This window comes from Theobroma umbraticum, unplaced genomic scaffold (genome assembly GCF_002168275.2).
Source record: "Theobroma umbraticum cultivar Fairchild unplaced genomic scaffold, ASM216827v3 scaffold_95.0, whole genome shotgun sequence".
Classification (NCBI taxonomy): Eukaryota; Viridiplantae; Streptophyta; class Magnoliopsida; order Malvales; family Malvaceae; genus Theobroma; species Theobroma umbraticum.
The window spans coordinates 4,048,829-4,074,656 of record NW_018397257.1 but is presented as its reverse complement, the minus strand read 5'-3'; the positions used below and the strand labels follow the sequence as shown (position 1 = coordinate 4,074,656).

General features: G+C 31.5%; 2 protein-coding genes across 2 annotated transcripts; both read right to left on the bottom strand.

The window, feature by feature from the left end:
- Positions 1 to 292: 292 nt before the first annotated feature.
- LOC110412085 (Calcium-dependent lipid-binding (CaLB domain) plant phosphoribosyltransferase family protein) lies at positions 293 to 4,006 on the bottom strand. Its single transcript, XM_021422520.1, has 2 exons — positions 3,747 to 4,006; positions 293 to 3,240 (listed from the first exon to the last, which is right to left on the bottom strand). The coding sequence occupies exon 2, from the start codon at positions 2,853 to 2,855 to the stop codon at positions 540 to 542; it is 2,316 nt and encodes a 771-aa protein (XP_021278195.1). The 5' UTR covers positions 2,856 to 3,240; positions 3,747 to 4,006; the 3' UTR covers positions 293 to 539.
- Positions 4,007 to 16,176: 12,170 nt separating this feature from the next.
- On the bottom strand, positions 16,177 to 25,724 carry LOC110412992 (NAD(P)-binding Rossmann-fold superfamily protein). The gene is made up of 12 exons (XM_021423670.2): positions 25,419 to 25,724; positions 25,192 to 25,332; positions 24,282 to 24,330; positions 23,877 to 23,894; positions 23,095 to 23,207; positions 22,907 to 23,020; positions 18,563 to 18,613; positions 17,836 to 17,924; positions 17,680 to 17,740; positions 17,526 to 17,603; positions 17,193 to 17,303; positions 16,177 to 16,574 (listed from the first exon to the last, which is right to left on the bottom strand). The coding sequence occupies exons 1-12, from the start codon at positions 25,539 to 25,541 to the stop codon at positions 16,446 to 16,448; spliced, it is 1,077 nt and encodes a 358-aa protein (XP_021279345.1). The 5' UTR covers positions 25,542 to 25,724; the 3' UTR covers positions 16,177 to 16,445.
- Between the last annotated feature and the right edge of the window lie 104 nt (positions 25,725 to 25,828).

Sequence of the window (25,828 nt, the reverse complement as noted above, 5' to 3'; positions counted from 1 at the left end):
GAGCTCTCTTGTCTGCATAGAAGAACAGACAAAACTGTTGGAAAGGCATCTGGTTTACCATTCACATAGAGTGACATGAGATTGAAACCACAAGGTTCTAAACAGTGATGCCATCCCAACCGTTTATGATCGCTTCTGGTTTGTATACTAAGTTGTAACTGTCGTTTCCTCGAAATGAACACATACATTCAAATGTCCTGGAAAACCAAATGAAAATGATGATTGGAAACTTTGATCACACAATCATACTTAGGCAAATAATATTAGTAAGATAAATAGGGGAAGAGAAAAATGGAATAATGGTGAAGTTGAAATCTAGAAATTGACAGCATAATGACAACAGGTTGCCAGAAAAAAAATAGAAGAGGCTACAGTTGCATGAAATTTACTAAATAAGGCAGACGAAAATTACACATTATACCAGAACCATGCATTTGCAACCAAGTAAAGAGCTCGAAGTGCTGAATCGTTTGCCCTGCTTCTGGATTTGCATACTAGACATTCAATGAAAAGGATAAACATATAATGGCTGGTTGTGCTCATAGCATACTGTCAGATCTTGCAGGCAACCTCCTAAAGAAGTTGAGAGGTACCGAAGGAAGCTTGTGGCGGAACCTTGGATGCCTTAGTGTATAAAGGCCTATGAGGAGAGCCACAACCTGGAATGGTGTAACATATAGAACTACGGCAGCTATCAAACAGAATGTCACAAAAAGAGTGGTTGCTCTTGGGTCTCTCCAGCTCAGCAGAGACTGAAATCTTTCCCCTTGAGTTGCAAGATCACCAATCACAGTCTGAACTCTCCCTGCTATACTTCTTAGACGGTCATATCTCATCCTGACAATATCTGAAGGCCGAGAAGTGGGGAAGGTATCAAACTCTTCATCTAGTTCATCGGGATGGGCAGCATCAGCATGAGAGAGCCGCGTGTCCATGTGAGGAGGGTGTCGTGGCCTCCACCGGTAGTTCCAGATTCCAATTAGGAAAAGGTAGAGAAAAACTGTGGGAAGTATTAGCTCAGGATAAAGAACTAATATAATGAAAAGGATATGAATCAGAATGGTTGTAAGAGGGTTTCTCCAATTGCATATTTGATCAAACCATTTTCCAACTGCAATCAACCCACTTAGAACTCCCATAATTCTGAAAAAGTTCGCTTTGCTTCTCCTCATGCTCCACATATGTGAATCAACATCAAGCATGTACTCCACAACTTCCTTCCTCAATGGTGGCTCAGCCCGGCTCAGCCTCACTGAGACAATATGCATAGCCTGGTGCCTCAAGCTATCAAGCTGAATGACAGACAATGGATGGATGTAGTGCATCTTAGGCAACAGCGGATGTGAATACATATGCAGCATGTTAATCAAAGTTGAGCAGGTGAACCTCACAGCCAATTGAACTTCACCTGTCTTCTTAACCCCTGAAGAATGTAGCACCAGAAGAGGATACGAGTGAGTGTAGACCCTATCTGCTTCAAGTGTAGACAGCCGTATCCTTACCTTCCCAATTCTCGCATCCTTTGTCCCTCCAGCTCCCCCATGTATATGACCATTATCGAAAACCCCTACCGTAATGACAGTACAAGGGTCGAAAACCTCCCAAGTGTATTGCTCATTCCACTTTGGCATAAAGTTGTCAACAATTGTCCTCGTCCGAACCCACTTCTGCCCATACTTAGCCACACAATAAGCATCAGTGGTTCCTCGTCCATCTTTTGTTTTCATTGGCATCAGCCCATGAGCACTTAGAATACCCAGTTCCAGAATTCCAATGCTGGGTCTCCATAACTGTTTTGCTGTTGGTCTAAGATCACTACTGTAGTGTGTAGATTCATCCAAAACATGATACCCTCCTTCCAAACAGATCCTTAAGTGAATCCTGCTGGAAAATTTTGTTTCTTTCTTCTCTCCATCCACAATCACATGTTTCTCCAGATTGTACCACCTACTGTTCACAGGTTTATGGTCTAACCTTCTCTGCACAGCATGCAGAGGAATCACACACTTCCCCAAGGTTTCATCCTTGTTTGATCCCACCCTATCTTCCACAGTTAGAACCAAAGGCTCCTCAAAAGGTTCAGCAACAACAAACATTAAGTCCTCATTCCACATTGGATTGATAGTCTTAATTTGAGATGTTCTAGTTCTTAAAGCCTGATTTCCAAGAGCAACTTTCACAAAAACTTCTGGGAACCTGCTTTTATCAGTAGGTACCAAGTCCTGAGCTTCAATCACATTCACCCTCACATACCAAAGTTTAGGGGAAAGATACACTTTTGATCGAATGTTTGCAACAGCATCAGGGCCAACCGATGCGGCATCTGAATGCCATGCATCAGGAAATGCCTCATCTGCTTGAGTTCCCATCCAAACAGCCAACATAAGCTCTCCCTTAGCTTTATCGCCCTTTCGATCTTCCAATCTATACCACTGTGGCGCCAGTGGGCTATCTGGAGGAACCCTTTTTGGAATTTCATTGAGATCAAACATAACCCTGCCGATTAAATCATCTACAACAACATCCTTGTCCTTCACTGACACTTCCAAAACAGAAGCTTGAATACTTTCTTTTGAGAAAGCAAATACTTGATTCCATTCAGGATTGGTCTTCTTCTCGAAATGCTTAGTAGTTCCCTTGTAGTTTCCAAGTTTGACCTCAACATAGGGATCACAACTACCAGTGACATCTTTTCCAGGTAAATCCTTGGCCTTGACAACTCGAACATAGAGGTATTGCATTTGCTCAACGAGATCATAGGTGCAAGACAGCTTATCGCCCGTGACAGCTCCTGCCCCAATGTTGGGGGAGGTCTCCTTTAGGGCAAAATCTACAGGTTGTGGAGGCTTCTGCATCTTTCTTCTAAAGAACACTCAACAGTTATGCAAAGACGTGACAACTGTTATCAGGAAACAAGAAATAGAATATTGAAACACGGTAGGGATGGTAGAGATAAAAATGCTACAGAAACCAAAAGCTGAAGTGTTCTGCTGTGATTATCAGTCAATTTGAATACAAAAGAAAAGAAAAACGCTGCTACAACTTTAAGAGTTCAAAGCTGAATAATAACAAAAAAAAAAGGTAAAAGCTGAGGGAGTTGGAGTGTTGAAGGCTCAAATCTCTAATTAAGGATGAATAAAAGGAAGTGAAGGAAGACAAGAGGATAAAAATATTTAGCTTTTGAGTAAGAGTTTAACACTAGGCACTTGTAGGAAAGCTTTCAAGTTGAGACACAAAAACCTGCAAAATCAAAGGAAGAAAAACCATGAGTAAGAATTATAACCCATCACCTCCATCTGGAAGCTGAGCAGAGGAAGGAAATAACATAGTAGGATAAGAACACAGTTTCTATGTGCTGTCATTATTATTGTCCATAATCATTATTAGGGGAGCATTTAATGCAGTTAAAAGCCAATGTAAGGTAAACTTGAAGATTCTTTTGAAAAAAAAAACATTTTCCCAGCAACCAAACAGCTTTAAAACTGAAACGTTTATCAGAATATAAAATAAGACAATGAATGCGCATTTTGTAACAAGAAAAATCAGAAACAGATCTCAAGCAAGAAAACCCATTAAACCAAACACAAGAAACAGGAAACTCAAGCAAAAAAAGAAAATATCTTTGTCAGGCATTATTGATACTGTCACATAACTTAAAAGAGTAAACAAAGAAAACACACAGTTTCAAAGTTTGAACAACTACTTAGACCAACCCCAGAAAGAGAATCCAACGAGAAATAATGTACCTTTTGCAAGAGTGTAAGAAAAGAAGCAGCTTGCTTGAAGGTGCAAGAATGAAAACCTTTTGGAATATATCTCCTTTTATCTCAATGTTTAGAAGCAGAAGCAAGTGAGGAGTGAAGCAAGATAGAAATGGGGACAAGGTGGGGGTACCGAGAGAACTGTTAAAAAGACTGAATCTATCTATAAAGAACACAAAGAACCTACTCAGTACCCACTTTTTTCTTTTTACCTTTTCTTTATAGTTTAAATTTTTTTTTTTTTCAATTCTTCTTCCAAGTAATAACAATTAGTAGGAGTAGCAAAGGGGCTAAAAGGAAGAAAAAGAAGAATGTCACACGTGGGAAGACTGTGGTCGGTTTGGGCACATGCGAGGAGAAGAGTTGCTTTGTTTTGCTCTGTTTGCTTGTTTGTTTGTACGTTGATGGACCCCTGACTTGGTGTTGGGGGTTTCGCTTTCTCTCGGGGCACCACAACTCTCTTTTTTCTTTGAATCTTGTTGGTTTTCTCGTGATATCCCCCACCAGTTAACAATGTACGGGCTTTTGTGACAAATATACCACCTTGCCCCTTCCTTTGTTAATCTCACAAAATTCCAGCGCAACCCTAATAATTAAACAACTCTTACATTTAAACTCAAATTTTACATTCATTATTGTCACCTTAACGCATATTTATTAACACCCAAATAATCAACCCTACCAATAAGCACCGGATGTTAAAAGTAATGATTTCGGTTTTGGAAGTCTGAAACGTCCGATTCAATCACCCAACACTCCAACAGAGCACTATTAGTTATAGAAAACTTATTCCATAAACTCCTTTTACAACATTAATTATAAATACCATAAATTAAAATACGATATGTAATTAAAGATTATTATGTGAATATGTATAAATTTACACGTTTCATTCATGTAATATAACAATTATTATAAAACAATAAAGTCATACATCTTTACATAATAATTTTTTAGTATACATAGCATTATAATTTATTAAAATTATGGTTGACATCATAAAAATGAAAATGTTATAAACAGTTTTTTAATTATTTAAATAAATTATATTTTTATTGCGTTTAGTTAAGTTTAAATAAAAATAACACATGATCAAATTATCATATCATATCAACATTTATTAACATCACTTAGAAAGTGACATGTCAACATCACGTAATATAAAATGATAAATAATATTTTAATTAACGATAAATAATTATTTAATATAAAAACTTAAATATATTTAAACAAATAAATTTTTATTTAAAATTTTTAAAATAATTTAAATTTTTTAAAAATATTATGCGTAATAATATTTTGTTTGTGACAAGTAACCAATTCTTAAGTCGGACCAAAAAATAAACCGTCCCATAAATACTAGCTTTTAGTAAATCTCGCATGAAAATATCGTCAACCTAATTCCATAAATACTCCTTAAAACTACAGCGTACGCTCAATTATCGTGTGGTCCAGCTCAGCTACTCCCAAAAAGAACAAAAAGAGAAATGATAATGTACACTCAATCTCTTCGAAACTCTGAACATCAGTGGCTGGGAAGGCCACAGATTCTGTACTCTTGATCCACTTCTTTGACGTGGTATTCTCTTATTGGCTCGCTGAACAGAATAGAGGTTCTGCTGCTTTGGAGATCCTCCCTTAACCAGTGCGGTTCACTTTTGACCAGGTCTCAGAGAGGGTTGGCTAAAAATTTTCGGACGTGGCTCACCATTATTGGTATTTTACATCTTAATATTTTTTTTCTCTTTTTTTTTCACTAATTATTATATTAAATTATATCTTTGATTGAAAATCATTGAAATTTACTAATATTACTGTAAATAATTGTTAGAAACCATCAAGTAAATAACAAAAGAAAAATACACTAATCTATTGATTTTTTATCATAATTACAAGTAGATCTATTAATAGTCTCAACAAATATTTTTTGTTAAACACATAAATCTTATCATTAATCAATTGTTTATGTTTTCGTTAATTTGATAACGTAATAATACTTTTAAAATAATTTTATTTTTTATTAATTTTAAAAATTAACACTATATAAATTATAATTTTTTATTTTTAAAATCATTTGCTCTTTTATTAAAAAAAAAATTCTCTCTTGGTTTGTCATCCCGTAGCCGAATCTAACTATAGAGCGTTAGATCTGACCAGATTAAGGAAGCATTGATCTGATGCTCTCTTAAGAAGATCTCGTAGAATTTGACATTTCACAATCAAATCTGGTTGTAAAATGATTAACTTATGTAAAAGAGTACCGTCTACTAGTATGAGAGAAAGAAAAAGAGTAAAGAAAAAAAAAATATATTTTAGGCATTTTATGTTTAGGTATTAATGTCGTTTACACATTTATAATGAATTATTCATTTTAAAAATTAATAAACTTAAGTGTAATTATGATAAAAAATAAAAAAAGTAAGTATATTTTACCAAAATAACAACACTAATCTCTCAATATGATTTTGCTTGCATGGGTTCATTAGCTCCTTAATGAAGGGCTTGATTTTAAAATCGAAAGGAATTAAATGATAGCCACAACCGTACCCAAGATTAAATAGTAAACAGGTAAAATCTAAAAACAGTAGTTATATTTGCGCATAAGTAATCAAAGATGAAATGATAATGATAGTCTTTAAACGGTCTCTTTGTCTTTGGATATAATAAGATGAACTTTTTCTTCTTTTTTATATTTCTTTTAATATAACAAAAAATGTGAAAAACCAAGGAGCATGGCGAAGATGCCACATGTTCCCTCTGTAGATTTGGACAAATGCCTTACTGCTTTGTGCTCTCTGCATTTTGTTCTTACTAATTAGCCGTTCATGCAAATTAAATAAATTACAAATAGCAGTTATGTGCATTTTTTTATGCGATTATATGAATAAGCAGAAGCAACTCAACAATTTTAAAAGTTTAAAATGAAATATTTAAATGAGGCTTTTTTTTAATTAAAATTAAACAAATTTATTTTTTAGTTTTTTGAGATGTAAAATTTATAATTAAACTTTTATAATCAAGTCATTTTAATATTTTTTAATTGATAATACAGTCAATCCATTTAATCTTTCTTTAAATATTATTGATATTAAATAAGATTTTATTAATTTTATTTTTGAAAAACTTCTTTCTCTTAGAGCAACATTTATGAGAATTGTTAACATTATTCAAAGAGTAACATATGCATTTGAAAAACAATCAAGACTTTCTATATGATTAAGTCTGCTGATTGGATTGCACCTGAACATATGACTCATTAATTGATATATGATCCCTGCTTAAAAAGTAAGGTTCAAATCCCTTTCAAACCAATTAAAAAAAATTTATGCTGATTAGACTGTTATCTTATATTTGTATAATTTCTTTTAAAATTTTTAACTTTGAAAATAAATTTAAACCATCAATGTCAATAGTTGTTATATTTTAAGGAATATTCAAAATTAAGGCAACATTTATTCAAACTATTATGACTTCAACCTTTTTCCACTAAATAAAAAATCAAAAATACTTTCATATATCTTAAATTGTTCAAATTTACTTTGGAGTGAAAAAATTGCTTAATCTAATATATTTAAGAAGTAATTAAGTCTAGATGATTCTTCAAGAGATCTTGTTATTTCATTATCAATATTCTCATCAAATTATTTTTTTCTACAAATGATACATGTATCACAGAATTTAGATTCTATGTTCATTTTAGATGCAATTTTTTTAGAAGAAATCCTAATAAATGCAAATCCATATTACTTTAGGTTGATTGGGATATAGGAGAAATAATTGAGAATTAATAGTATTGTAATAGTTGGGAAGTGATAAAAATTGAGATTTATTAGGCACATAACTAAAGAAATGGAAGAATATGTTATTTTATTAAATATCTTTGACTTTAACATATTTTTAATGACAAATGAGATCAATAATTGAGAAATAAGGATGTGGAAGTGACAAGAAATAGATATTTATTAGGCATGAGAGAATAGGTAAATATTTAATTAAATATCTTAATTTTTATATATTTTTAATATAATTAATTATGTTATAATTATTATAAAATTATGAAACTTCTTAAATTTGAGACCTAAAGCCTTGCTTGGGTGGTCTTACCCAAGGGCTAGCTCTGTGAATAAATGTGTGTATATATATATCACAAAATATTATACATTCAAAAATTTAAAAGTCAAATGTAAATTTGAACCAATCTTACATATGACGATAAAACTTGAACTTAAAAAAACCTTAAAGCTTTAAGGGTCAATCTTTGTTTTTTTTTTTCTTTCATTTTTTCTCTGTTGGTATTATTGTTAAGAATGCTAGCTTTATAATAATAAGGAAATATCTAAGAGGATGAGAATTGGATTTCTAAAAAAAAAAATTCAACAAATCAAACTTTTAATCGAAACAAGCTTGTAGGCAAGTTCACAAATTTGTTTTCATTTTAATGAACAAGCAAATTAGTTGAGCAATTTAGTAAGCAAATTAATGAACAAGCCAGTTGAAAATATATTTTCAAAACTCTTCAAAGTAAAGTTCACAAATATATCAAGGTGAATCGAAAGAAATTTGAAGAGTAGATTACAGAATAAACAAACTAAGAACATATGTTTAAATCTTTCCAAACTAGAGTAAAATGTGAAAGTATAATAAGTGAAGTATGAGGATGAAATGCACAAGTTCAAAGAGTAAAAGGAAGAGAGAAAAGACAGAATTTATAGAGGTTCAACCTTCTCCATAGGTGTCTACATCTTTTCCCTTGGCAAGCTAAGAAGTTCAAGTCCACTCTTAAGAAACTACTTTTTTAAAAGATTTACAAAGCACTACCTTTTATGGATCAAGTATAAGCATCGCATTTTCAAAGATCAAGCATAATCGTTGCTTTTTCAAAGATCAAGCATAACCTTTAAACACTACCTTTTAAAAGCTAAAGTATAACTTTTCTACTTTTTAAAGATCAAGCATAACCTCTAAATACTACCTGTTAAAGGCAGAAGCATAACATTTTTCTCTCTTACAATGTCAAATAGCAAGGATACCTCTAAAAGGTGAATTTTGTTAGGTGAGTACAATGTAGATAGAGTATGATGAATACAAATGATACGAATGGTAGCAGAAAGAATTTGAAGCTCAAAGATAGCTTAAAAGCTAGATGGAAGAATGTGAGTTGCTTGCTCTAGCTTGGTTTCTCTTTTTTTTGTTTTCTTGTTTTTCTTCATGTTGCTTGCTTCTAGATCAAATGATATTTTTCTCTACTCTTCTCTCTCCTATAATGTGTTAGAGAAATCCTTGTTATACTTGAAAAAAGTTTGGAGTTGTTAAGGATGATTTAGTAGGGGAATTAGTCATTTTTCTTGTCTTTTTCATGTCTAATGGCTATTTTCTGAAGTCTAAGAATCAACGTTTTCTTCTCGAGACATTAATTCTTCTTATCTCTAAAGCATTTTGTTTTCTAAGAATCAATCAACACATTCCTAAGAAATCGATTCTTCTTGCCTATTGAGCTTTCTATTTTCTGAAGATCAATTTTTGCATTCTTAAAACATTAATTCTTCTCATCCTAGATTTTTTGAGAATTGATCTTTGTCTTTCCATAAGTCGATTCTTCTTTTACTTTGGGTGCCAAATTCAAGATTCAAATTTGTTTTTACTTGCTCCATCCTTATCCAATTATCCTATCTTTTCTTCCTTTTCAAGTTTCTAAATTTTTCTGTTGTAACTTTGGGAATGGATGAATTGATGCTTGAGAAGTCAATTCTTACTCATCTAGTGATTTTTGTATCTTCAAGAATCGATGTTTTTTTTTTCCAAAAGTCAATTCTTATAGCTTAAACTTAAGTTTTAAAGTATTCAAAAGATTTTTCTTTTCACATACAACTTCAAATAACAAGTTCAAAAATCATTCAAGTATGATAATACTAAACCACTTCAAAAGCATTCAAGGATCATTACAACAATAAATTTTGATCATTTTTATTATTTCAAAACTCTAATCATTTTAAAGATAATAAAACTAACAACTGTGATGGATTAAATTTAGGATTATTTGTGGCTCCATATCTCAACCATTGTTAAATAAGCTCAAGTCACAATATAATGTATTTTGAACTTGTTTGAAAATTTTTTAAATTATATTATATATTCTACTAGTTTCTTTGTCTTCAGTAAATGCATAATTTTATTTATAATTGAATAACAACAATTGTTATCTAATATAAAAGTAAGTGACCTGCCACAAGAAAATTATAAATTAAGATATGCATATCTCAAAATATAATACAAGTACTTTGCTTCCAAAAGGAATTAAAAATTATACATCAAGGTCTGCGTACCTCAAAAAACAATTCAAGTACCTTACTTCCAAAAGGATTAAATTATAGATCAAAGTTACAAATACCTCAAAAGCGATTCAAGTGTCTTAGCTTCAAAGGGATTCATATTTTTTTTTCCTAGTGTTCTTTGTTTTTTAAAAACAACTGTTAATTAATTCTGATGGCCAACTAAGTAACAACTCTTGTTTTTATAGATATATTAATGAACTTGAATCTATAAGACCTAATTATTGTCCAACAAAACTTATATATAAAACCCAAAAGAAAATATGCTAGGGATCTTAAGGATCTCTCTACAACTATAGGTTCAAGTCTGTGTCATTTCATAATTCATATTTTACTTAAAAGTTCATTTAATCTAATATTATTATTTAGTTTTTTAAAATTAACTAAGAAACCTCATTTATCCATTAATTGCAATAATGTTCATCAACGCATTGCAACTGACCTTTGCAAAGAAAAGAATTACCAAAGAGGCCCCTTTTATTACAATCTTTACTAATAAATCCTTTCATCATATTATATTCCTCATGAGCCTTATGGATAAATAATTTCCATTATCACATCCAACCCATGTGATACCAATTTATGATTTTCATTTTTGTTGGACTTTGAAACTATTTTTCTTCAAAACACTAATATATAATATTAATATAAATAATATAATTTTAAAACACATTTTAGAAAACAAATCGGTTGGATTTCTTGAGTCCAATAATCTTATGAAATCCTTTGAACTTCTTTCTTAATAGAGAATAGTAAATCTTTTATTGAGCATCCAATATACTTTATTTAGCATGTACATAACTCAACTTACCAAGGTATAGCTTTTAAATTCAGCATTATCTATTGGTAACATGAAAGTTATATAGATACTAAATAAATTATATTGACTTGTCAAGTCTAAAGACAATTATTAATTTGTACTCGAACTCTTTTTAATTATTGACAGCGACAAACTTATATGGAGCTCTTTAATTAGACCTTATTCAATATATGTATCTCATACACTATGTCTATTTGTTGGCTTGAGAGTTAAACATTCTATCTTTTTGATAAAGACATAATAAGTGTAAGTTTTAAACAATTTGTCACATTTAGCTTAGAACAATTTTGATAAATAAAGAATTGAAAAACTATAACTCCCTACTTAATAGTTCATCAACTATTAGTATAATTTTTCTACAATGTTATCAAATAATTTATGATCCTATATGGTATAAATAAATAAATAAATAAAATACCCATTAAAATACTATATATATAAAATTAATAATTGATGGAATAATTTATTTATCTAATAAATAATAAAATTAAATTTTAAGGACATATGTCTAACGCATTCATCATTATATATGATTCATCAAAGAATATTCATTGATTTAACAAATATATTTATTTGCCAAAAACAAAACTTCTATATAATTTAGCCCTTAAGCTATAAAAATTGTGTCATTGTCATTATTTGACTCTTATAAAAGGATTTTATATTCGAAAATATGTCAACAGTAATATTGATGTTTTTCCTTTATATCTGTGCCTTTTACGGTGACGTTATAAAAAGTTTAATGATAACAAGGAAGACCAATTCACAAAAGTTGTAACGTTAAATTGCTTGCAAGACAAAATAACATAAAAACTCTTTGACCATTACGCAAAAGTTTGTAATGATAAATTAAGGTTAATTTTTTTAAAAAAAAGTTTTTATTTTTTATTTATTTCTAAATAAATATTTATTTTAAAATTTTTTTATTCAGATAAACATTTATTTTAACTCATGACTAGTTGAATTTCTTCTCACTCATGCCCTAAGGTATTCCTTTTTGAACATTAAAAATTGGCTAACTAAAATGATCATGTCTTTAAAAAGAATTTCCCATTAAACAATTTCTTACGTAACAAAAACTACGTCAATACTCGTGTGTGTGCAAAAGATATCAATTGATCAGTCAGTGATTATGTAATAAACATGATATATTTTTGTCAACATAAAGATTTATTTAAGTGTAAGTCATAGAATAGAAATTTATCTTGGTATAATAAAAAATAAATTATTTAGATAAAATATGAAATATTAAGGACTTATATTTTAGTCATAAATAAGTATATTAATAAAATTTTTATTTTAAAAATTGTATTGTGCATTTAGTGCTCTAAATTTGAGAAAAATCAACATTATTTTTGGTCTGACTCATTTTTTTTGGGATATCTTAAAATTATACTTTTTTAATATCAAATGTTTTTACATTTTTATATTCCAAAAAAGAAAAAAAAAGTATTAAATACAAAAATTTGAGTAAAAAAGCTCAAAGTGAAGAGTAAATATTTGGTGAAGTGGCAAGTAGCATTGGAAGTCCAAACCCAAAAAAAATAAAAAAAAATCGAAAGGGATGGCGATGGGGCCAGAATTGAAAATGTGAAAACTACTGTTAACGCCCTGCATTAAGATTTATATATATATATATATATATATATATATGCATATGCATGAATGGCGTCATGATTTTGATTGGAAAGTTGATGCTTTCGTCGGGTCTTTTTCCATCAATAATGAGAGAATTCATGCTAGGTGGATTACTTGCTCTTTTTCCTATCTTTTTGTCGAGTATATTCTATATAAGTTTTTAATTTAAAAGTTATTGTAAAATTTTTATAAAAACTAATAATTTTTAAAATTAAATTAAAATTATTTAATTAATAACTTAACAAAATAAATTATATAAAGTTAAAATTATCATAAAAAATATTCATATTATCTTCAATTATCTATTAAATCAAAACGAAACAAATCTGTTTTGAACTTATATACGATTTCAGATGTTAAAATTAAATAAATACATATAAAAATGAAACTGCTTTCAAATTTTATATAGTAGTAATAGTATTAAATTTTTATTGATTTAATAAGTAATCGAACCATGATACTTTAAATTCTCAAAAAAAAAGAAAAAAGATAGACGATATATTTGATATTAAAATCCTTTTAGTGAAGAAAAGAGAAAAGTAATTTTAAATTTTACGTCTTATTTTCTCTTAATTTTTGAAAGAACAAAATATCTCAAAATTTGTTATTTTATTATTGGGTCTTTTATTTTATTTTAGTAATTTTTGTAAAAAGAGTTAAAAGAGAAAGCGATCTTAATTTGCATTAGAGAAAGATGATTTGCAGAAACCAAAAGAAGAGAAAGAAATATTTTTTGAAAAACTGACATGTTTTTAAATAAAAGAAATAAAAAACTCTTTTTTAGAGCTTCCAATAAAGTTTTAATTTTTTTTAAAAAATCTTATTTGACATAATTTTTATTTTTAAAAAATAAATAAAGTAAAAAAAAATCAAGTCAAACAAACACTCCACCCGAAAGAACCCAAACCAAAAATTCTTTCCCACTTTCACTCTAATTAATTTTACCAATGGAGAGATTTAACCTGGAAACCTTCGCATTTAAGCTTTCCATCATGAAGTTGGCGGATTGATGGCAACGTGCCCCGTTGCCAGTCTTATGCACAAATATTAACCATACAAAATATATTCAAAGGTTTGACTTCAATTCTGCTGCCAGATGATTTGCACTGACAACCTAACTGCAAAATTTCAAGAATGTCTTTTTCTTTTTTGTTTTTTTTGTTGGGTGTAAATTAACGAGAGCATGACTTCATCTAACCACCCTTTGTCACAATTAATGCAATTATCAGTTTGAAAGGAAATCTTTATTTTTTGAGTATTTGGAAATAATATGATGTAGAAAATTAATGATTGGACATTTTCAACATTTAAGTGCTAGTTTTTTTTAATTAAAAAAGAGAAATAGAAAATGATTCCTAGTATAAAAATTGTGAAAAGAAAATGCTATCCATCAAACATGGTTGATTGAGAATATGAAGGATGTGACATTCTCTTCTTCATGGAGAAAGGCTAAGACCTTTCAAAGATCATGAAAATCTCACCACTCTGCCAAACCTATAGATGTGTGTAGGTATGATCATAATATAAAGAGCTAATTTTGGTAAAGAAATGATCATTTTTTTTTATGGAAAATTAAATAATCTACTCAATCCAATAGTTATAATGTGATGGTATTCACATTTTGCATTTATTAAGTTGTTAAAAGCACTATAAACCAATTAAAAAGTGTTAATAAACCACTGATCTTTATTTCATTATACAGGAGGCTGAATTGTAATCCCATCTTAATCTAATCGACACATCATGGTATAAAGAAGTTGGTGCCTCAAAAGGATCCCACCCTTGAGCAGCTTCGGAATATATATATATATATATTTGCATCTCCATATTCAATTAGAAATTGGAAATTGAGACTTGATTTAGAATTTTTAGACTTGAGTCTTAATGTTGGAAGAGAGAATGTATGAGATAACAAAAGATTACTTTTGGCTGTGTAAAATGGGATCATATATGTATATATATATATATATATATAAAACAAAGTTTGGGATTCATGAGATGTTAGAAAATGTAAAGCTCAAAATCTTTATAGGCAACAAATAAATAAAACCAGTATATTTATAATGTGCATGTCAACTTACGACTTGAATCATTGCATCATGATAATGGTGAACATGGTTAGATGATTATGATCACTCACTGTAACATCAGAATAAAAGCAAAGAGGTAAAAGAATTAAGATGAAACCTGACTGGGATCATGATAAAAGAATTCAGATCTTGTAACAATCAGAAGATGAAAAGAAGAAGAAAAAAAACCAAACTCAAGTTTTGATTATTGCAAGTTTGTGCAGAGGGAATGATGGAAGTTTCTTGTACCATTCAACTGTTATAATAATAATGTCATGCCCATGTGGAGTGGTGGTCATCGGGCATGGCCAGTCTCCATAACTTTTCTCTCCTGTCATTTTCTTTGCCAGCTACAACCTGCTATTTATTGGATTACAATTACAATTCTTATCCCCCTTTCTCTCTTTTCCCACCTCTGTTTTTCATTCCATTAATCAGATTGTTACCATAAATAATCACTAGTCAGCAAGGCTTCATTTTATTATTAGGAAAATCATAAAAAGGCCAAAAAAATAATAACAATCCGAAAGATCCCAATTAGAAATTGAAGTTTCGTGTTTGGAGTTTCCATTATTTATAGCTAAAAACATTATTTCTATCTCTCTTTACCATAAATAATCACTAGTCAGCAAGGCTTCATTTTATTATTAGGAAAATCATAAAAGGCCAAAAAATAATAACAATCCGAAAGATCCCAATTAGAAATTGAAGTTTCGTGTTTGGAGTTTCCATTATTTATAGCTAAAAACATTATTTCTATCTCTCTTCTTCAAATTTTAGATTATTTAATGCAATTCTTATTATTATTATTATTATTATTATTATACATAATATTTTAAAAAAATTATTAAATTATTTTTAAAAAATTTAAATAAATTTTTATATTTTTATTACATTCAATTAAATATTTATATTTTTATTTTAAATCAAATAAACTCTTATAATTAACTGTTGATTAACTAACTATTGTTACTCTAACCTATCATGTTAACATATAATAATAAATGATAACGTAACATGTAGATATAATCACGTGATATTTATACTCTTCACGTCAATACCACAACAGTACTATATGATATTAAAAATATTAAATAATATTTTAATTAATGATAATTAATCAAACATTAATCATAAGAATATATTTGATTTAAAATAAAAATATAAGAACTTAATTCAACGTAATAAAACAATAAAAATTTATTTAAATTTTTTTGGATAGTTTAGAGTTTTTAAAAATATTATATTTTAATAATAATAATAATAATAATAATTATTATTATTATTATTATTGGAGTGATATTTTGAATTGTACGGATTTTTAAAAGAAAAAGACAAAATTGAGCTGTATGAAGCTTGGGCCATTTGCAAAAGGTTGGGCCTTTTATGCTTCACCAGGTTAGGTTAGTCACATTAATCCCACGTGCCCCACGTGTCAGAGGTATAGGTACGACTGGACCATGCTGCTTCTCTCAGCTCATGCCCATCTTAAAAGATAGTCACAAGCTGTCGTGGAATGGGTTTAAGCAGTGTGGCAAAACAAGATATGCAATGCAACCTGCAACTTGACTTATTTTGTAATAGGATAGGAGAGCTCACTACTGTATTGCAGAGATGGAGAAAACATTTTCTCATTTTTATTCAATTATACCCATTTCTATGGTTTCTACACCCTATTTTTATTGTTCCAAGGTTCCCTCTATGAGTTCCTTCAATTTTATCAACCCTGAATGCTTCATTAAAGTGACAATCTTGTAAAAGAGTTTGTGAATCCATATTCTTACTGATAAACTTTTGTCGGCAGTCGAGATCCATGGCCATGCTCAACCTACAATTTTTTCACATGAACCAAGGCTCCACCCTTGTTTCCAGATTCAAGCATTGCCTCTAACACAGCAACATCCCTCGCACCTTCCACATATGAGCTGCGAGGTTCAGCTTCATAGCCACTTCCCTCCTGCAAAAACGTATACAACAGGATCAGGGTCATTTCAAAAGTAGTTTGTAGGGGAACAGGCGCATACAAGCTAGCATTGTTCTTGAACATTCACAATTTTATTCAGCCAGAGAGAATTACCAAAAGAAATCAGGATAATCTGATATGTTGCCTAATTTATAAAATTAAAAAAGAAAAGAAAAAAGAATCGCATCTAAACATTTGGCTTAATGGTAGGTGCATTTATTTCTTGTTCAAAGAGCTGTGTCCAAATCCTCCCTTCCCAAATAAACAAAAAAAAAAGAAATGCCACCAAAACTATTTGAGTAGTTCAGGTAATTTAAGAGAATAAAAAAAACATATAAAGAAATCTGAGAATACATATTAAACTTAAACCAACTCACACATTCATCCAATGCTGGGACAGACTATTTTTATCTATAGAAAAGCTCACTCTAATGAGAATAGTGCATAGACAATCAAAAATAGATTAACACTGTTGCCTAATAATTATCTAATGATCCTGTCAGTCAAAAATTGATGCTGAACACCTTTGAGAGCAACACAAATACTAGTATGCAAGTGGTGGAATGAAAAATGCAACAGCTAAAACATCATGAACTTAACATCAGTTATTACCTTCAGGGTCGCCCGTAGAATGTCATGTATAAAAGCTTTTAATTCTTCATGTACTCCACAGAATGGGTAGAATGTGCTTTTGCATTGCCCATCTGCACTGTATAGTGAAACCTGAGATGGCATTTCAAGATATCAACAGAAGGATGTCATTTGTCACAAATTGATCAACAAAAAACTCCAAAAAAGCTTTAGAATTTAAAAAGAAAGTATATCAAGAAGAAATTTCCAAAGTAGCTTTAGAATTTAAAAAGAAACTACAAATCTCAGGAAAAGTTCAGGACAGGAGTTTCAACATGTAATGAATCAGCATTGCAAGAATAAAATCTGGTTTACCAGGTAACCATGCCTTCCCTCTTGTTTTCCACGCTCAACTTGTACTGTTCCTTTCATGCCGACTACTCGCCAAATTACCTAAAACCACTAAAAATTATGAGCACAGCATAACAATGTATGCATAAATTGTTTTAAGTATCTCTCCACTGTATACCTTAGGTGAACTCGAGGATACAACCATCACAAAGACTCCAGAGCAGCCATTCTCCAGCTTACTGAGGCAAGCAAATTTTATTTCAAGCCTTTAGCCTTTCATTTCTAAGATAAAAAACGTAGACAGAAAATCAGTTATATTCTGTAGCTAACTCACAAATTAGAAGAAATGATATCTGGAGGAGGTAAAGTTGTATCTATATGAGAGGTTATAGCCGATACCGAAGTCACCTCACAACCAACCATCTGCTCAGAAGAAAGGGAAAGTCATATTGCAAATTTATTGGTAACTAAATAAAAATTGAGCCATTTCATACATAGCATAATAATAATCAAGCTTAACTTTAGCATCTAATTTTGCTTCTATTCATTTTCTTCTTATCTGCATTGGGTAGAGGGTAGGGATAAGGGAGCCCCAGTAGGGGAATTCAAAGAGTTGATGGATGGGTTTCTCTTGATGTGTTTTGCTAATTGTTTATGCTCTTGATTGTACGGCCTAGTATCTTGATATTTTCTATCCCACCATCAAAAACTATGACTAGTTAATGTAATTTTAAAAACAAGAAATGAAGTTAATCATCCAGCTGGGCTTCAACAGTTATTTGTCAGGCCATAAAGAAACCTGGTCATAGATTGACATGATTTGCACGGAGCATGATGCTTGCCATTTTGGAAGAAAATAGCAGCTATAACTTTACATACAAAAGAATAATCCTTTGAGAAACATAGTTGCTCTTCTCTTCTCTTGCCTTTAGAGGGAGAGAGTGAGAACAGTTTCTCTTCTCTTCTCTTGCCTTTAGAGGGGGAGTGTGAGACGGTATGATATCCAAAAAGGATCCTAAGAAGAGTTAATTAGCCATTAAGATGGTGGAAGAGAGACGTACCATCCTCAAACCAGCAATGAAATGCACGCCCATATCCAAAATAAAACCTCCCTGCCAAAATGAAAGATTTTCTTGTCAATGTAACAGGCAAAAATGTAGAGAAAATTATAATGTACATTATGTAATGGTATTTAACCACCCATATTTTGGCTTGTTAGCTTGGTGTGCTTGGGTCAGAGTTCTCAAGCGAGAGTACTGTAACAATAGTATTAGCAAGTGTTTTATGCTTGAGGGCATTTATTTGATTTGGTACGTTTTGTACTTGGTATAAATTGTTAGCTGTTTTGAGTGAGTAGTAGAAATATTTTACACCTTCATCAGTACTGGTTTATGTGGTATCAGAGCTTGGTGTGAGACTTAATTTGGCTTTCGTCCCTAGTGCAATTGAAGACTTTGTTTAGCTGTGGCTGGTCCTTACTCTTTGTTTTAGCTCTGTTTTGTTGATTCTAGTTCTCTGTTTTCATTTATCTTGGCTTTTCAGCTTTTAGAGCATTAATCTCAAACAGCAATTTTATCACCTGGGAAATTATTTTTGACTTTCAACCTCCTAGTGAGGGTCCTTGTGATAGGTTAGTTGGCAATCTGGTTTGTTTCCTATTTGTTGATTATAAGCTTTGTTACTATTTGATTTTTGGTTTCAAAGGCAGCTGATGAGAGACATTGGCTGTCAAACTGGATGGGAAAATTTAGCCCTCCTAGAAATTTCCTTTTAAATTCTTTGTTTGAGGAAAAAGCTCATGGGGGAATATTGATGGAACAGAAACTCAATCAGATGTATCAAATGTAAAAGAAAATCAACGATGGAGGATGAATAATGCAAAAACTTTTTCTTGGATATTGACTTTTAGGGAAACAGTGGAATTCCATGAGAGGTTAGTGTAATGCAAAAGAGATGTAGGAATATCTTGGAAAGGTGTATCAACAACCAAACTGGGCAGGAAAATTTCAAAATGAATTTGAGATGTTCAAGTATGGACAAGATGAGAAAAGTGTGCAAGATTATTATGCCAGTTTAATGACCTTATGGATTGAATATAAGTTTGTGAATATAAAGAATGTAAATACAGCTTGCAACATTTCCCTCATGGATTAAATTTTAGGTGAAGTTCCATGGGTGAAGGCAAGAATTTCAAATTAAGTTATTCTTGAAAAGGAGATTAATAGTTGATAAAGTATTTCGTTGCTAAAAGAACTAGAAGAAAGACATCTCAAAAAAGATCCCTATGCAGTATTTTGAATGTAAAGAATTTGGCTATATAGCCTCTGATTACAAGATGAAGAATGCTGGTGCCTACTCCAAATAATCACAATATATTGAGACAAATTGATGAGATTGAGAAACACAAGGGTGAGCTTTGTATGTGTAGAGCACCTGTGGTGGTTGGCTGACTCTTTACACAACAAGTGGAAGAGCTGAAGCCTAAGCCGTTTGTAGGAAACCACTTAGAGAAGGATGTTGATAATTTTGTGTAGGGCACGGAGTGAAACATCCAAGTGGTGTTTATGTAAAGAATATAATTCAAAACCAAAACCAGATCTTCAGCATTTTCTTAGTCATGCAAAAAGGTTTCAAGACCTAATTTAGAAAATCTTTTCTTTAATCATATTCTACAATTGAAAGTTTTTCTAAGTGAGATTTTCTTCCTAGAAAATCCAAAACCATATTTGTTAATTTTCTTGAAATTTTTTAATCAAAACACGTAATATCAACCAACCAGGTACCTCTATTCATTTTCCAAACTCATTGAGCAAAATAAGAGCAATCTTTTATACAAAAGTCCTAATATTAATGGATTAAAAAAAGTTAATGACACCATAAAACTCACCCCTCTTTCATATTTGGAATCTGTGAAGAAGAGGTCTTCAGCAGAGGGATTAGATTTGGTAGGGACATGACTGTCATTCTTATAGACGGTGACAAAATGTTGACTTAAAAATTACATTCTACTATCAACAATGGTGCCCAGCTGAAACTTGCAAGACGGATAATAGTGCAAGAGCTGGAGTTTTACTCTAGCCAACCCTTTGATGATTACGTCAGTGAAGTGTAGAAAAATAGAGAGAGAGTGAAGAAAGAATCAGTAAGAAGTTGAGGTGAGCCCCCTTGTGTAGACAACCTTATCATAAATATCAGTGTTGTCAAGATGTGAACCTACACGCTAAGGCACAATGCTAATCAAGCAAAGCACCTCACACCCCTTTGGTGAGGTGCCTTATATAAATCAAATGCTCTTTTGTGCCTAGGCACTCTTTGTTAAGGTGAAAGGTGCATCAAAAGCATGTGTGATTTCCGCATCCCTTTGGCTTTTTAGTTATATTTATAATAGTTAAAACAGGACTATGTCAACTACCTTTAGACGAATAAAACACTAGGTAATAGGTAATATGGTAGATGCTTAATTTTTCATTGAAGATGGAAGTAAGCATTGAGCTTTGTTAGATGTTGTTAGATGTGATAGTTCTTCATCTTTGAACACGAGACAATGAAATGCTGGCAACTCTTTAATATTTATTAACAAAATCACATATTTAAAGCTTATTAGATATAATACATAGAGTTTTCTTTGTGTGCAATATATTATTTTTAAGAATGTAGCACCTTTCTTCACTTAGGCAAGTATTTTTTGCATCTTCTGCCTCAAGCAATGTAAAAGTCCTAGCACCTTGTGCCTTTGACAACATTGATATGCATGTATGTACATACAAATGTATATATAATACATAGAATTTTCTTTGTGTGAAATATATTAATTATATTTAAGAACTTAGCACCTTCTCTCAGGCAAGTATATTTTTAGTGCCTTGCGTCTCAAGCAATGTAAGAGTCCTATTGCCTTGTGCCTTTCACAACTTTGATATAAATGTGTGTATATACATAAGTACATACATACCTACATACATATAAGTTTTTTGTGTATAAAAGGGGGAATTCACCTACATCCATATAAAATTAAAGAGTTTTACGCACCTCTTTGACTATTGGATCAAAATTAAATCCAAGGCTAAGATTAGAAATTTTTTTGTTACTCATCCTAACTTTTCTCTCCTCATTTCTTCTTCATTTTCTCTATTTTCTAGCTTTTTCTACTAAATCTGCATCTCTTTACGGCTTTCAACAACTCAAATCTCTCAAACAAATATTTTATATTCATAGATTGTAATCTCAAAATTAGTGTCCAGGTAGCCACTCTCAAAGACACATAACTATAAGTGAAGAAGATCCATGACCCAACCAAATCTTTCAATTGCCTCCAACAGGCTTAACCCAAATTTTATTAGCTGATGCAATTGTTGGGGCTTTCTCTCATCTAGATAAAGCTTAAAATCTATTTATGTTGTTTTCCTTTAACCCTAAAAAGTAGAATGATGAACTCCTATAATACTTAGTAATCAACAATATCAACAAAACAAAAAAAAAATGGAAAAGAGACTCCAAAAATTACTTCAAAATGATGAATATCCATCAGCTTGGTGAAAGCGAGAAATAGAGAAGAAACGATAAAGAGCAGGCAATGATTGAAAAAAAGGTTTCAATCTTAGTCATAGATCTAATTTTGATCCAACATTAAAAAAAAAAGCATAAAACTTTTCTGTTTTACATTGATGTAAGTGGATCCCTCCCCATATATATATATATATATATATATATGTATAGAATATTATGGTACGAAGAATTACCACAATGTACTTTATTATTTCCCCCATCTGTAAATAATATCAACATGTACTTTAAAAAAAAAAAACATGTACTTTAAAAAGGTTTAGCAAGGGCTTTACGTTTAAAGGTCTTTATTTGTTCCTTTTATACTTACTATAAACAGCAAACTGTTTAAGGGGTGTGCATGAGACATGTTTTACACAGCTTCCCCTATCTTAGTTTATTAAACAATTCAAGCATGCTAATAAAGGTCATAGAACTGATAGTATCAATATTCATGCTGAGATGACCCTCGAATTTCAAGATTCACAGAACACATACTACAAGAAACAACTGTTGGCTTATTGTACCCATGCCAAACACATATAAAGTATAAATATCTCAAATAAACACGACATTTAGGGTCGAACCTCACACATATAGATACAAACATGAAAAATCAAACAAAAAATTAGTGGATGTGGGAACGTGTTTGGCATCTGTATTCCACTCAGCAACATCGCTTCTCATTTTAGCAAGGAATGATTTATAAATCTGATTTATCAATCTCTCATTGGGTGAAGTATAATGTTTAACTATGTGTTGGAAATAGTTTAGGCCATCGTGATAGAGGGTATACTTAGACAGAACAGCTTGTGCACAAGACAAGAAGCTTACGTCATTAGATATCATTTTGAAAGAAATACCTCAAAATTTCGCCTCCAAGAGCTAGAGAAATAAGGATTTGAACTATTCATCGAACCTTCAATGATAATTTGGACATTCATCATATCCCCAATGTCAGCAATTAGTTTCTTGCTCTGCAAAAGCAAAGAAATTTGAAAGTTGGACGGCAGTGTAGATTTAACAAAAGCAGGAATGCGCAAAAGAGTACCTCTACAAAGGCAGGTTCAAATCGATAGTTTTCTGCTACAGCCCAAATTGGTTGACCAGGGTTGCTGCAAATGGATTTGTAACTAGAAAGTGCAGTTTCTATCTCAGTTGTGCCTACAATATAAAACCATTCCAGTTTCTAAAGAAATCAAATCCCATAAATACTTTTTCTTCTTTCTTTCTTTCTTTGTTTGGGTGGAAAGAGGATGAGAGAGAAGTTATTTTAAAAGCTCATAGCACCATATATAATCTAAACAAGAAGGATCTTGAAGAATATATATCAATAAAATTATTCTGATACCAAATATTGTCAATATTGCTTTGGAAAAAATTTTTGAAAGTTTTGTTCTTGAGTATCAAAGAGAAAAATTTGTTTCCAGTAGCAAAATATTTTTGCTTCTGTCCAAAAGTGAAGTTTGTAAATGGAAAAAGCTTTAAACAAATCTTTGCTTTTCTGTCTTCATTTTGCTGTCTTAGGTGATCTGGAGAAAGTAGACAACATTGTCAAAACATACTACATTTGTAGTACAAAGAACTGGAAGTTGTGGAGACCTGTCATCCTTCAGACTTTTGGTAAGATGTATTTTACTTCTGATTGTTGTTTCCAGCCTCTAGCATTTTGTGCATTCTATCTTTTGTTAATAATTCTTTGATTCATGTTTTGTTATGTGCGTATGTTAAGTTCATAATAAGTAAAAATTAAGAGAATAAAGGATACAAATACCATTTTCTAAAATTAGAAACCAACTGAAGAAAATTTAACTGAAACAGTATTGAACTTACTAGCTGCTGCAGGTTTCTCTAGAGATCCATGAGTTAGCCAGGTGATACATATGGCACATGCAAAACAAAAGGAAATTTAGTGCATTACGCATGGAAGAATAAACAACAAGACTAATATCTAATCATATAATCCAAACTATGATTATGCTAGCTATGTACTACAACATATCTAGGAGGTGCATCACCTGTCTCTCCTGCCTTTCATTCAAGAAAAAACAAGGGGAAGGGTGGGATGCAATTTTGTTTGATTTTATTTTCTTTGAAAGGAAAAAGTAGGGTGGTGGTTGAATATAAAGAGAATCTATGAAACAAATTGAAACTAGAAAAAGCTAATCAGCCTCATTAAAAGAACAAAAAAACATAGCGCACTTGTCTTTACGGTTAGAACATAACAACATATCTCACCTTGAATGACATGCTTCCCTCCTTTTAGCAACTTCAGTGAGATATCTACCTGCATGGTTTATTTTCACAAAAGAGACAACAATCCACTAATTAGTAGAATTAGTATAATGTCATGCTAAATTGTACAATGTTCTGGTGAAGAAATGTAGGCAGGATATCGAAAAGGTATTTGCTAAAAGTATCTCTCATAAAGAGTTGGATTGAACTCTAATTATTACAGCTTTGTCACAGTTAATTTTCTGAGTCATCTACCTCTGCATGGTGTTTGTAATAACATAAACTTCACAAGAAATTCATCCAAAAAAAGATAGGCATATTTTAAGAGTTAGGCAAGCGTTAACAAAATTAGATCAAGATGAGGATAAAGAAGTAGGAAAGAGACCAAACAATGAGAAAACTCCCAAAGGATGATTAGCAAGTATAAAAATGTAAATTTGTTCTCCATCAAAGTACTACTTTCTGTACGAGACAATTTGAAAGCAAATACTAAATACAACGGCGCACCCGAGCATTTGGCTCATTAGTTGGTACATTATCCTTCTGCTTGAAGAGCAAGGTTTGAATCCCCCTCCCCAATTATATATATATATGTAAAATACTAAATACAAAAGCAACAGTTCAATAAACTTATTAATGGCCATTCAAGGTGCTTGATATAGAAAAGGCAGCAACAGCCCAATAGTTACATGACATGAACATTCATATTTTACTCATTTTACAAATGCAAAGCCATCCCAAACCGTTTCGCCTTAAAATTTTCTGGCAAATCTTAATGAGTGATTGAATGGCGCTTATGAAGGTACTATTTATAAAAACATTTTCAAATTCAAATGCAGTAGTTTGATATGTATGTATACACACAACAAAGTTTGTGGAGAAAATAATGATGAAGAAATGTGAAGTAAAGAACCTGAGCTTGGCCAGCCAAAACGACAGCAGCACCAAGAATAGAAGCATCTTGAATGATGTCGTTTAGACCTTGGTCTCCCCACTTACATTCCACTCCAGGGAAATGCTGCTTCGCTAACTCAACAGCTCCTCTGGCAGATTCCTTCTCATGGTCATCAACAAGATCATTACTATTTCAATAAGCAGCAAAACGAAGAAAGAAATCTTTCAATGAAAAAAAAGAAAAACCTGTGTACGGCTCCAGATGTATTTGAGGCAGAGGAGATGCGAGATCTCGGCGAGTCTCGGGATGTATTGGGTTTTTACGAATATTCCGGCTCCCACAACCGCGATTTGTGGAGGGGCTGCCATGCTTGAGGTTTCTTCTTTTCTTCTTTAATTGTAAATCCAAGCAATGGTGGAGGTTGGAAGGGGTTTAAATTGTGGGATGTGGGAAGAAAAATGTGTTATGAAACTGAGAGAGACTGTTTAAGCCTAAGCCCGAGGCTGTCCTCTCTCACAGGTTTTTCTGTTGGGAAACTCTCAAACTGCTCCTCATCATTTTGCTATTTTCCAATAAATAGATTAATAAAGAAAATAAAAGAACGATTTTTTAAGAAAGAAATTGATGTCAAAACGACACCTCTTTGGCCGTTGGA

What these genes read in the sequence shown, in the direction of transcription:
- LOC110412085 (XM_021422520.1), bottom strand. Translation starts at nt 2,855, where the DNA reads ATGCAGAAGCCTCCACAACCTGTAGATTTTGCCCTAAAGGAGACCTCC.
- LOC110412992 (XM_021423670.2), bottom strand. Translation starts at nt 25,541, where the DNA reads ATGGCAGCCCCTCCACAAATCGCGGTTGTGGGAGCCGGAATATTCGTA. An exon ending in TTGAACCTGCCTTTGTAGAG is followed by an intron (nt 23,021 to 23,094) that starts GTACTCTTTTGC and finishes TTGCTTTTGCAG; the next exon opens with AGCAAGAAACTAATTGCTGA. An exon ending in TCATTGCTGGTTTGAGGATG is followed by an intron (nt 17,925 to 18,562) that starts GTACGTCTCTCT and finishes TCTTCTGAGCAG; the next exon opens with ATGGTTGGTTGTGAGGTGAC.